At 37.6% G+C, this 13871-nt stretch overlaps 1 protein-coding gene across 2 annotated transcripts in view; it reads right to left on the bottom strand.

The window, feature by feature from the left end:
- Positions 1-13871, bottom strand: part of si:dkeyp-72e1.9 (syntaxin-binding protein 4) — a 162747-nt gene that overhangs the window by 46119 nt on the left and 102757 nt on the right. For both annotated transcript variants that reach the window (XM_039775611.1, XM_039775612.1), the window contains exons 11-15: positions 13686-13758; positions 11082-11179; positions 5013-5109; positions 3123-3250; positions 234-326 (exon numbers count right to left, since the gene is read on the bottom strand). In XM_039775611.1, the coding sequence (XP_039631545.1) occupies positions 234-326; positions 3123-3250; positions 5013-5109; positions 11082-11179; positions 13686-13758 (489 nt within the window). The remainder of the gene's footprint in view (positions 1-233; positions 327-3122; positions 3251-5012; positions 5110-11081; positions 11180-13685; positions 13759-13871) is intronic.

The raw sequence follows: 13871 nt of genomic DNA on the forward strand, positions 1-13871 counted from the left end.
AGCTACAGTCTTCTCATATTGTCAATACTCACAGCTAATACATGTTCTACTTTTTTCCCTGAAATGTATCCTCTATTGAACAATCTTATATTTTATTTTGTTAATTTGTAAGTGTGAGTTCTTGTTTGTTTTGTATAGCAATTTTGAGCAATCATGTGCTCAAAAATAAGCACTATATAAAATAATGTTTTTTTTGATTAACAATTCAAAATGCATTTCATAAGGTTACGCACCTTCAGCTTTCTGATCTGATGCTGTAGCTGTGTGACTTCCGACTGAAACTGTCTGAGGTCCTCCGTGTTGTAAGAGCTGACTGATTCAAATGTCTGCAAAGAGAAAAAGAAAACACCAGCCATGAGCTTGTTCAAAAATGACATTTTTATTTTTCTCTTCTCCTTAGCCGTCTCACCACAGCATTGGACTTACTGTTATTAGAACTAGAGAATAAAAAAAAATGAGATTAGTTAATAGCAATTTAATTAATGTCTAGGAACTTTACAGTTTCTTGTACTTATTTGTTTACCTATATTGTGTAACTTTCTATTTATTTTTTACTATTTTATTTATTTTGTGTTTTGTTTATTTACAATTATTTATTTTTCTTTGTAATTTTAATTTTTTCTTTAACTTCCTAGAAAGCACTTTGAGCTACACGTACTGTATGAAAATGTGCTATATAAATAAATGTTGTTTCATTTGACTTAAGGAGTCATGGCTCACTGTAGCTTGCATTATTAAAATATATCTTTAATCTGTAAGAGCCCTCCCTGCCTTTAAACTCAGAATGGAGTTTGGGTAATTTCTGCCACATACTTTAAAGTATTTATAGTAACTTATAGTCTATGCACTCAGGGGTGGCTCTGGAAACAGACTAAATAAAGATTATCAATTGATAGGCATAGTGTTTAAACACTCACTATAACTGATCACTTTTGTTTTTCTTACTGAATGCCTAGGTTTTTCTTTGTTAATGAAGCAGCTACACATTCCTCTCATAACCTAAGACATAGAGATGATATTTTTTCCAACTTGTTTTTTACTTAAACAGTTAAAAGCATACATAGGGATCCTATGATGTTTTACCTCTATTTTACCATTTATTCAGTATTTTATGATGAGGTGACACACACAGCAGACATGACCACATCTTAAAGACTAAGCATAAATTATCTACACTGTTGTTTCCCCATTGACTATTTTATAAAGTACCGTTTTATGTTGCAAACTGTAATGAGTAGGATTAAACATGCACACATCCATTTTCTAAACGTGTTTTCTCCAAGACTGGGAGGAATATATGTAAGACAGGAACCAGGCTATATATACATACTGTATACATACTGAGTATACTTTATACATAAAATGTATGTTGTCGTACCTTGCATAACTGAATAACCTTTATGGCACAGTAACAATTCAATACATTTATAGTCACTACAGTATTTGGATTTAATAATCGTCATGTGGGAAAAGGCTGACTCGCATAAATAAGTAGAGCCGAATAATGCAGTCAAGGAGCTTTTGAATTCAGCCAAGTGAAAAATGACAGCTGTCCGATTAACTGCGATTTTAGTTCCCTCTCCTTTCTCTTTCTCAGATCGCTTTTTGGAAGGAAGTCAGTTTTGTAGTTTTTATGAACAGTTCGAAAGTACCTTTCCACATTTTCCTTCATTGGAATAGCAATGATAGATTGACAGATTGACAGACCACAAACAAGTCCATACACAAAGATATTACATTTAAGATATTAACTTCAAAACTTAAAGCTAATGACATTTTTAATATGCAAGACATGTGCTGTTTTTATAAGTGTCCACTGAATGATATTACTATACTTTCTCAATAGCATCTATCCCAGATAAAAAGAGAAGCCCATTAGCTGCACCCATTTATCACCATGCACATTTTTTCCTGCACATGGATGTCACCGCACTCTTTTGTTGACACCCGACTGCCCTGTGCGCTTTTGTCAGTATGCCGTTCACAGTGATTTGACTTTTACCTTTTTCAGCATTTTTATGGTGGTTTATTCATTATCGTTGATGATTAGGCCTGCTTTGAAAATATAAACATTGTGGCCTCTAGTGGGCGCCAGTTAGCCACAAACACCAGACCAAGTTTCATGAAACAAAGTTATTTTTATGTTATAACAATAACTGGACAGTCCTCATAATATAATCTAATAAATACCTTTCTGTCTCCTTCTACCTTCACAGTTAGTGTCATCCTCTTCCTACTGGCTCTGACTCACCAAAGCGTGACAAGATAGCTCCATTTATGTTGGACTTCCAATGTCATGACATAAAATGGCAGAAATACTTCAAGGTCATGTGAAAGTTCCCCAAATTAGAGAGAACTTCTCCCAGCAGTGCCTTTGACAGTACCAGGGATACCAACAGTGCTGCCCATCCCAACTACAGGTCCCATGGAACCCCACAGGAGTCCAAACTGGGGCCATATCAGAGTAGCACTGCCACCTTTCACCCTGAGGCATAAACTGAACTTGATAACCACTCTCTCCCAGTATGTCCATTATATGATATCCCCAACCAGGATAGAAAATTAAGGCCATCCCAGGCCGGGTTGCACCTCCTCTTATGCAGTTCATTTCTTATGGCCTATCACCTCTGATGAGATACCTGTTCATCCAAGATGGCATCTACAACATATACAGTATGTTCCTAAGCTTTTAGTAAAATTAATGTTAAAGTTTGTTTCCAAAACATTGTGCTGGCATGCTGATGTATGATACTGCATTCTCATTCCAAATTGTGCATGTTTTAGTGGAAGAAGATGCTATTGATTTAGGCACGCTTTCAGTGAATTGAGGTATCTCAAAATGTATAGAATTACTAGTGTAGTATATATGCACCATATAGTTGGCTGAAAATGTGGAAAATGTTATCTTCTTCACAACTCAGATTCCCACTCTTGAGGCTTGTGAGAAGGAGTAAGAGCCACAAGTTACTTTTATTTGTCTGTCTGGCTTTTTTTAATACAAATGCATTCCTCCTCCATCCAGTTTTCTTAATAGCATTACAGTGACAGTTCTTCAATGATGTGCTGGTAAATGAATATTTGGTCTAACTGAGGTTGGTGGTAAAATTCACAGCAATACTTACGGGAGAATGAAATGCAGATGTATCCATTAAATTGGCAGCTTCATGATATGAAAACGAAAAAGGAGTGCTGGCCAGACCCGCTTCTTCTACTCTATCATGAAGAACATCTCGCACAGCATCTTCAAAATCTGTTCAGAGAACAAGCAAATAAATCATAGTTAATGATAGTTTTAAAATAATGTATGTCCTAGCATCCCATAATATCCCCCATGTTCATAAGAGCAATATACTGTACATGTTTCCAGGTGCTGTATTTACACACTCATTCCAAAATTAATGTTGGTAGCAGTGTGTCCATCTTGGACCTGGAGGATCACAGAGGTGAATCTGTCAATTAGATGCTTATTTTAGACTGTTACTGAACTGGTACTGCGGTGGGCTGGCGCCCTGCCCGTGGTTTGTCCCTGCCTTGTGCCCTGTGTTGGCTGGGATTGGCTCCAGCAGACCCCCGTGACCCCGTGTTAGGATACAACGGGTTGGACAATGACTGACTGAACTGGTAAGCATTTTGAATTCTGGTAGTTGTAAGGATCCTGCTGACTTCTTAATTTCTATAGTGCACTGTCTGAGTTCATTATTCTTACTTGCAGAAATCTTATGGCTGTGTGTACTGATTCTAGCAATGGTTGTCATATGTTGTCTCATTTTATGTGTTTAACAATGTCTTATCTTTTTTACTTTCATACTGCAAATAAATATCTCTCTAGAATGATACACATCTACCTAACCTAAACATCACTACAGTGTTGTTTGATTTTCTAGGACATTCAAAAATCTGAGTTGGACTCAAAGGTGTTACTTCACAGAAGTGTCCTCTGTCTCAATCACATGCACATTAACAGCAGCCTACAGCAACTTGAACTGTAGCACAGCAGTCCTCCCACTGTAATTGTAACTCAAAATAACTCAACCTCTTCCATGGGGTACACCACCTGGAGGGGCATACCTTGAACCAAAAAGGGTGGATTTTATTAATAATACTGAAAAGAAAAGGTTCGCAGACCAAAGTAAGGAATCTGATCAGTGCAAGCTGTAGTTCCCCTAGTAAATGGCCAAGAAAGGAAAAAGAGAAAAGATGAGTCAAGGTGGATGTATGGTACTTGGATTAAGTGAGGATACAACAGTGTGTGTTTCTTCTATTATGCACTTCTAAGCCTGGTCTGTGTATACTGTGGAACGAACCCTTTAAAGTTTATGGCACCCCAAGACAGCAAGGATTGCCTGGAGTTTAGCTTGAAATGGTACCAAGAAATGGTCTAAATGATGGTGCATTACATATCTGTTCAGAAAAGGATTAAATTGATTGGAAATATCACCAAATCATAATATAATAAAAACATAAAGAGTAAGAGTGTCAATCCAACTTAACAGAAGCAAAGCAACTTTTTGTTTACAGAATCACAAACATGTCCTCTGAGCAACTAAAAAACAGACTCGGGCAAGGAGATATTGACAGTGACAAGCTGGGTATCTTCCTGAAGAGGTCAGCAGCTTTTCCACATTATATATAAAATGACATTCTCAACAGACAGATTAATTCAATTCAGCATTATGGCAGGGCTAAGCCTATTCTCTTAGCTTCGAGCACAAGGTAGAAATCAGCCCCTCAGAGGGTTCCAGTCCACTGTAGATATTTAATATCATAACATAGCATGACATAACATTCTCAAACCTGTTTAATTTCTCTTAGCCTATTCTGGTAGCATTGGTTGCAAAGCAGGAAACTAAGCTAACACAGTTTACCAGTAAATTGTAGATTTTCATTATTATATTAAATTCCATTTACTCTCATACATTAAACTCCCATTTCACAACTATGAGAACAGCACATATGTACAAATATTGGATAGTTAAAAGCAAAATATGAATGTATCTTTAAATGTCCCTTACCACCAAACGCTATTGTTCCTTGTGGATCAGTTACCAGACTATGTCTCAGTTTCTTCTTTTTCTCTTCTGTGACATCAAAACCAAGGTAACTCAGCGCCTAGAATAACAGAAATCCTGTATGTTCACATCTTCTGGCACTTTCACATCTGACTTTCACATCATGGCTCAGACGACCAATTCTGGTCTTAACCCCTGGCTTTGTGTGAGTAGTATGTAGGTCCTGAGTTAAACCGATCTACAAGAATGGCATCTGTTGCATCTTAATTCACTCGAATGCACTCACTGGATTTTTATACAGCAACATTCAGAGTTGATTAACTGGACAGATTATGAAACACAAAGCAGTGTTGAGATTATCAGTGACAAAGAATTAATAAAAAACACAGCCAAGATAAAACATGGTAAATCGTATGCTATACATGCTTAAAGAATGGCAGAAACAAAGTAAAGGAAAACAAAAATGGAAACTAAATTAACTAAATAAACTAATTGGGTCCTCTCAGTCCTTGGAGAAATGTTCAAAGTAAACTGAGGGAGGTAGGTTAATTGTCCCACTAGCCGTTTACTTTGTAGTCTACAAACTAAAGTCAATATAATCTCCAAGAAATTGTCCCAGACAGTAGAGAACATTATAAAATTTACAGTATTACTTTACCAATTTAGCTATTTATATATCCACAAGGTGGCAGCAATACACACAGCTGGCCACTAAAAATTAAACCATCCTTCCATCCATTGCTTGAATATGTTTTATTAAGTACAAGGCAGGAATAGACCTTTATGGGACACCAAGGCAATCTTATGCCCACTCACAATGGATGCCAATAACCTAATGTATAGTACTGTACATCTTTAGGATTTCTGGAAGAAAACTGTACCACGTGGAAAAAAAGAAGACACAGACACACAGCGAAAGCATGCAGGCTTCACTTAGCCAGCCCTGGGAACCAAACCCAGGTCCTTGGAAGCATGAGGTAGAATCAATAAACTTTAAACCCACAAAACGCCCAAAGTAAAAATCTCCAAAATAAAAATGCCATTTAAAACAGTAATTGGAAACTTTCTTATGTACCACTGCAATATAGGCTGGACTTATTCTCCAAAACTGATCTGTCAAGATCATATCCAGGTGGGCCACAGTGACTGCAGACTTATTATCCATTTTTTAAATTAAAAGTCTATGATTAATGTTAGTATTTCCACTTGTCTATGTTTAACATTTCAAACATTGCAGATTTTCCTTTTCAGAAAACATTCAAATATTTTTGAATATGCTGTTGTTGATTGCGTTTTTCTGTTTAATTTTAGCCCGAATACCCTACTGAACCAGAGAATTAATAAAGAACACACAGAAGTACAAATTACATCAAGTCGTCTGGATATTGCTGGTGCGCTTGTCATGTTTTAATAGCAACAATAATTGGTTTCTGATTAAGAACTGGGCAGCAATGAAAATCTTAAACTAGAATAATCAAACTAATGCCTCAAGACCAGGAGCGGTTTGCTAAATAATACAATGTGAAACCAAAATAACACAAGTCTTTAAAAATGTAGTTTTTTCACTCGTTGCCTAATTCTGAATCGTTTTTAAAGCTAGGTGTTGCTGATTTGCACAGTATGGGCCAACATTGCACACAAGCAGCCAGATATTCTAATGTCTCATTGGATGGCTACAAACTTCAGTAATAAATCAGTTAATAAAGTAGATGCACTCCAGGATTTTACAGATTTAGCACATGTTGAATATGGATACATATCATAATGACCTTGTGGGGATCGTTTTGGCTTGGAAGGGTGTCGTGGGGCTCATGCTGTCTACCATCTAATTCCTTGGCTGTCCTATAACACTGCTGTTGTCTCTTTTCTTGCCCACCCTACAACGCTGCTGCTTGCACCCCAATTTGGCATGGCTTTTTCATATGGCTCCCCACACTCTGATCTGCTTCGTTTACTACCTAGACATTTCATGCCACTGGCTGTAACTTACACCTCTGCTCGGTTCACTATCTGTCTCACTTTCATCAACTCTGTGGAATAATCCAAGTCAGGATTATTAAGAAGACTCACTGGTGGCCACGCACAGAGACAAAATGACTTTAATAGTGGAGAAGCCTCTCTGAAGTGCTGGAAGGTAAGTGCACGCTATCCATGCCTTCTCTTTCAGGCTCTGAAGTAGCTGCTTTCATGATCGAGTGCTAACTCAAATGATTCTGTTAAATGGCATTTCGTTTCTCAAGTGCTTACCCACTTTATAATCTTCATTTTGGTTTATAAAAATGCTGCCTTATAGTTTTGTAACATACTGGGTAAATTATATTTGTTAGTTTATAAAAAATACATAGCGGCAGTACTTATGAATTAACTAAGCACTCATGTATAATAACTTTGTGTTGTACAGAAGTGTTTATCAACTTTTCTGGTGTTGCGACCCACTTTTATCTCTGTTAGTGTCTTTGTGACCCAGCAGAGGATGGATGAGATTTTTCCCCCTTGGTGAATCGTGCGTGATCATTAGAGCAGTGAGTTGATCCTCCTTGGTGAATTGAACATGAACATCAGAGTGGTGGTCAAGCATGATCCTTGAAGTAGCGCAAGTCAATACGACCCATTACCATTATAAATAATAGCAATTCGAGACCCACCAATGGAAGCCCGTGAACAACTGAGTGGTTGAGAAACACAGTTTTACAGTACGCACAATATCAATGACAAAGAGTGACTGTTCTGTGTAAGGAAGCTGCACAATACTGCCACTCTGGTACCTGAATTTGCATACATGCCTTAGCATGCTTTATGCAGACATTGTTATGAAGGAGCTTTGTTCTCATAGGATTCATTAACCGAGGTATTACTGTAGTGTAAAACTTTGTGTTGGTGTGAGGTAGTTATAAGATCCTTTGCAATTTAAAGCCCATTAAAACAATAAAAGGAAAATCATATAGATGGCAGTTAGAGCTATCTACAACGCAAGAAAGGAAAGGCAAAATAGAGAGAAAGGAGGGAGATGAGACTTACAAAGGGGGAAACCAGAAATTGCATTCTGGGAACAGGCAGTCATCAAAAGAAGAAGTGATAAGATATGAATCACCAAAAGCAGAAAGAAAGAGAGAAGTTGGGTGCATGCGCTGATACGGCGTGTTTGCCACACCCAGAACACAACAAACCACCCGGATTGGGACCCTGTGTGCAGCCATGCTACGGGTGACACCTCAGCACCACAATGGAACAGTGTGAGGTTTTTACAGTGGCTGGAGTGCCAATCCTGCCCCCAAGTTTTCCCTGTACGTTGGAGGACCTTCTTGCAGGGCTGGATGCAGATTAAGGGCCTTGCTCAAGGGCCCAATGGAGTAGAGTCATTTCTGGTGTTTTCAGGATTCAAACCGGCAACTTTCCGATTGCTGGCACAGATCCCTAGCCTCAGAGTCACCACTCTGCCCTAAATGCAGAAGTAAGCCAAAATAAACACTGAAAAAGTCATAAGACTAACTCAGAATCTTATGTCCTCACTATCACTAACTGTACATATTATATTGTTTTGAATCGAAAGCTTGGGTGGCCATTTCACCATACTGCCATGTTTTATATTCCTTGTGACAACGTTATGTGTCACATGTCATGGTACTGGAGGTCATGTGGCACATAACGTATATCAGCATTTTAAACAATATGGCTATGGCCATGGAACAATCAGCATTAAAAGCTGACATCTATAAAAAAAAAATCTGTTGAAAATGGAGCTGCCATAAGATCAGTCTAAAAAATACATCATGACAAAATAAACAATGTGAAAAATAAATTAAAGCAATGTAAAATTTTAAAGATTAAATCCCAGAGGGCCTAAATGCAGAGTAATAACAGTTTATTTCCAAAGTCATTAATAAGTAAATAAATCAGCTGGTGTTTGTTTGCTGTGATGGAGATTGAAGATTTGACTGCATAACAGGCAAAAATGAAGCACCTAACTTCTGAGTTGCCAGTCATTATCCATTAATGCCAAAGGACAAACTAAACTGTCATTCAGAACAAGCATACAACTGACACAAGACCTAAACGAGTGCAGGTATTATTTAAAAGGATATCTAAACATACTGTATTACAGTATATGGTCTTTGGCAAAGGCTTTATTGAATTTATGCACAGGATTCGATACTTTGTGGCACTACAGGCAGGAATGGGTGACACTAAAGTTGGTTCTGTGTTTAAGTGGTCAGAAGCAGAATGAAACCTTTAAAATACGAATGGAAGGGATTAAAAAAATGGTCCACTATAGTCCTCTACTTACAAGCACTGTGGCTTTCTGAGAACTGAATAAATAAAAATCAATGTTTGAACAATTCAGCCTTCCCTGTTCTATGAGAACCATCGATAACCAAAAGATTTATTGTTTTCAAAATCTACATCATACATTTTAGTTTGTTTTCAATCACTAGTGTATATTCTATAGTTCCTTTCAAATTAATCTTTATATGTAGTACTGGCTACTTCCCTCACAAAACTCTTTTACTCTTGTTATAGTTGTAGAAAATAAAATAAATATGTTACATTTTATTGTTGTGCTGTTTAGAAGTGTAATCATCTGCAAAGCTCTATGACTAACACTGCAAACAGTAATTAATATTGAGCTGAAACATTAAATGCAAAGTTTTAACAGTTTTAAGTAGGATAAATTATTGAATAAATACTGTCATCTTATTTTGCTCATGAAAAGCACATCCTATGGCTAAAAAAATATTGATAGAATCCAATAGGCCTATGTAGCATTTTGGGCATGGTGTTATTGCTTGGATTTATGTAAAAATGCATTTTGAAGCATTTATTTCCTGATATTCTAAAGTCTTATTTAGAGGGAATTAGATTTACATGGGCATGGTGGTGTAGTGGGTAGCGCTGCTGCCTCGCACTTAGGAGACCCGGGTTCGCTTCCTGGGTCCTTCCTGCGTAGAGCTTGCATGTTCTCCCCGTGTCTGCATGGGTTTCCTCCCACAGTCCAAAGACATGCAGGTTAGGTGCATTGGCCATCCTAAATTGTCCCTAGTGTGTGGGAGTGTGTGACCTGCGGTGGGCTGGCACCCTGCTTATGGTTTCCTGCCTTGCACCCTGTGTTGGCTGGGATTGGCTCATGTAGATCCCCAGGACCCTGTAGTTAGGATATAGCAGGTTGGATGATGGATGGCTAGATTTACATGATAATGTGGGGTAAAGTAATTACTACAGTAGGACCTCTGCAATTGAGTCCCAACCAAATCACTTATGTCAGTAACTTTTTACTGACTGCATGTTCATGTCTCAGTAAAGATTATGTGAGCTTTTACATTCCATAAGGAGGCAGTAAAAAATAACCCCGTTAAACTTGTCCCATGCAAATTGACTTGTCAGTAAAATTCTGTCATTTGAGTGATTCAGGCAGGACTAAAATTACACAGTCCTCTGGTAGCAATTACTTTACCCAGTGCCACAGGTGGAAAAAAGAGCCACCCTTACTACCAGTGAAGTCAGGCTGAAAACGTTATTGCCATTCCTCATAATGTACCATTTGCAAACAATAATCCTAAAATGTGTTAGGAAGAAAACAAGAATACAATACAGCTTGCTTAATAACTACTAATATACTATATAGAGTAACAAGAAGTATTTAACTAACTGAAACATTTATTAACAATAATGATAATAAAAATGTTGAATGGAAATGTGTTGAATAGAAATTTTAGATAGCTCAATGCAGATTCTTAGGGCAGACCTATAAATATACCTTCTTTCCTGCTCAATGCAGCATTGTGTCTACAGTCCACACTCAGTGCTCTAAGAAGCAATCCTATTAATCGACTGGTAGATTTGGGTCACTCATGGAATTAGATGGATCAGACTTAACCAAACTAAAAAATATAAATGTTAAAAAATAAATATAAATGGATGCTCCGGGAGTCAGAAAAAAGTTCTGCTTTTCTGTGGTTGTTAGTCTGTAAGTTAGGCTACAATTAAGTTTTACTCAAATGCTGCATTTTATACTATTACACTATTTGGAAAAAGAAATACTACAAACTCAAAAGGCTTTCTTGCTGACATTCTTACCAAGTCAAGCTTGTCTGCTTTTAATCGTATGTGAGGATCCAGAGAGACCTTTTGTTTGCTTCCTTTGGCTGCTTTAGTATTCAATGATGTGTTTGACCCTGTTGAGCATAAGAAAATATCATGATTATTTACACTATAACATATGTATAAAGTTGTAAATACAGTAAAGGAGTACGAAGCAAAGCATTCAAGCACTTAGTGTTTTTTATCCACTAATAGAATTCTGGATCCCTGTCACGCTGTTAGTCTATCAAGTAAAGTCAAGTTGGGGAGCATGCACTGGTACAGTGTGTTGCTGCACCCACTACATGACAAAACAACTCGGGATCCCGGTTGGCAACCCCCCAGGCAGACACGCCGTCCAGTCCCACCCTCTGGAAATGACCCTCTATCTGCCATAGCCTGGTTTACGTGGGTGATACCTTGGCCTGGTGCAACCATTCGGGTCCCCAACAATGAGGATCTTACGAGCTGGATCACCCTCAGGGAAATGCACCACATGGCCATAGTGCCGTAACTAACGCTCCCTCACAATGCAGGTAATGTGCTTCATTCAGGACTCCATGAGGAACCGCTCATTCGACACAAAGTCAAACCAACGGTACCCAAGGATTTTCCGGAGAGACACAGTAACAAAGGAGTCCAGTCTTCATCTCAGGTCCCTGTCTTGTTAGTCTATAAAAACATAGAATGAAAACACAGACCATCGGCTAAGTTTCAAAGAGGAGGAGTAGGTTATCTTACAGGAAACTCGTGAAGTTGATCGAAATCATTGTTTTTACCAGTGACATGTAGAAGGGAGAACGAGAATGATCATTGTATAAAATGCAACACCCATTCATTTATTTTCAAAACTGAGGGTTGCACAGGACAAAAATTTATCATCAAAACTTAAAAATACCTTGCTGGACCTCTACAGAAACAAACTGATAAGAAACTTGAAATATCTTGACAAAACCTAAAAATGTCTAAAAGCAAGGATCATCCCCAGTTTTCAGTTCTGGTTAGACTGCTTTGGGCTGTGGTACACTGATGTTTGCTTCATTAGAAGCGCATTCAGATCATCCTCCTCTCATTTAATTCCACCTATTGCAGCAATACAAGTCTAGGCCAGGTTCTGCAGGTTAATAAACTGAAAGCAGACTAATGTATTTTGAATTTTAAAATATATTTGAAGCGTAACCGCATTCATCACAATTTCCAAGGAATGAGCAAATAGTTGCTGTGTTCTATGAGTAAGTGTAACAATCACTTGTCTCCTTAATGCTACCTCTGCACCATGCTGCAACCTTGTTTACTTCATGTATAGCGTATATTATATATGGCCAGATGTAATTTTGTTTTCCAAAAATGTCAGCATTATGCTTATTATTACATTAAGTAACATGTTTGCACAGCACTCTTACGATCACACTGCATGAAGAGAATAAAGGCGAGCCATAGCATTCATAGAGTAATGCAAGAGGTACAAAACTGATCCCAGAATGAAGCCAGCCTCAACTGGAAATTTCATATCAATTAACAACACAATACCATATTGTCAGTATGGATATAAAACAAATGTTTTGGAACAATTCATTTTGAAGGTGATAAAAGGAGATTTCTTCATTCTGTTTATAGCATGCATGCCTGGCATTATGACATTGGTCTACAAGTCACTACACAATCCAGCCCACCTGAAAAATTCAGCTGCTCCTTGCTGATGGACATTTCTCAAGGAGGCAAGAGGAAGAGACTGGCATGTTGTTAGATTAGTTAGCAGACTGGCTCAGTGCTCCAGTGTTTCATTCCCTTCCCCACCAATTCCTATGCTGAGTTTATATATTTTAACCATGTCCATGATGGTATTCTCCAGGTACTCTGTTTTCCCTTTCACATATCAAAACTTTCATGCAAGGTTAAGTGGTGACTCTTAATTGGTCAGGTATGAGTGAATGTGCTAAACTGGCATCTTGTTGAGGGTTATTCAGGGCTCTGTGACTACATAACAGAAAAAAGCTGGTTTGGAAAACAGACTGACGGTTCATAAATATGAAACTTTTTGTGAACTCTTTGTGATGGATTGATGCAACAAGGATGGGTAGTGCCTTGTGTCCAACAATGCAGGAACAGGTGCTAGCCTCTTGGAACCTGAATTGGATTAAACAGATTTAATAACGCTTTGGATAATTATGTCATGTTATTCCTCTAAAGAAAATTGCAGAAGTATGGTTTACTCCTCTAATAATCACACATGTCAAGAAGTAACAATTTTGGTTTTAATTATATCTTAACCAAAACTGGATAATTTAGTTTCAAATAGTCTACTATTCATAAGGATCATTAAATATTGGCAATCACTGTCACCATATATCATGGAAAAACAGAATGGTTTGCTTTATTTCATGAATAAATTATAATGGGTCAAGTTTCTTTTAGAACATCAGCCCACATCTTCATGTAGCACAGTTCACCCCTGTTGAGCCTTTTCAGATAGATAGATAGATAGATAGATAGATAGATAGATAGATAGATAGATAGATAGATAGATAGATAGATAGATAGATAGATAGAAACTTTCAGCATCAAGTTTCTAAAAACCCTAAATCCTTATTAATTCTATACCTGAGGCAGTGAGCTCCACAGGACAGACGTCAGGAGATGATAAAGGCACTGGTGTTGGATCATCCTGTTTGCCCTTAAAAATTTGAATCAAAAGAAAATATATATATATTTTTAATTACTTCATTTTCAGTCATAATAAGTTAAACCTGAATAGTGATCATTTCAGTCACAGCACACATACAGTAG

This window comes from Polypterus senegalus, chromosome 13 (genome assembly GCF_016835505.1).
Source record: "Polypterus senegalus isolate Bchr_013 chromosome 13, ASM1683550v1, whole genome shotgun sequence".
In the NCBI taxonomy this organism is placed as follows: Eukaryota; Metazoa; Chordata; class Cladistia; order Polypteriformes; family Polypteridae; genus Polypterus; species Polypterus senegalus.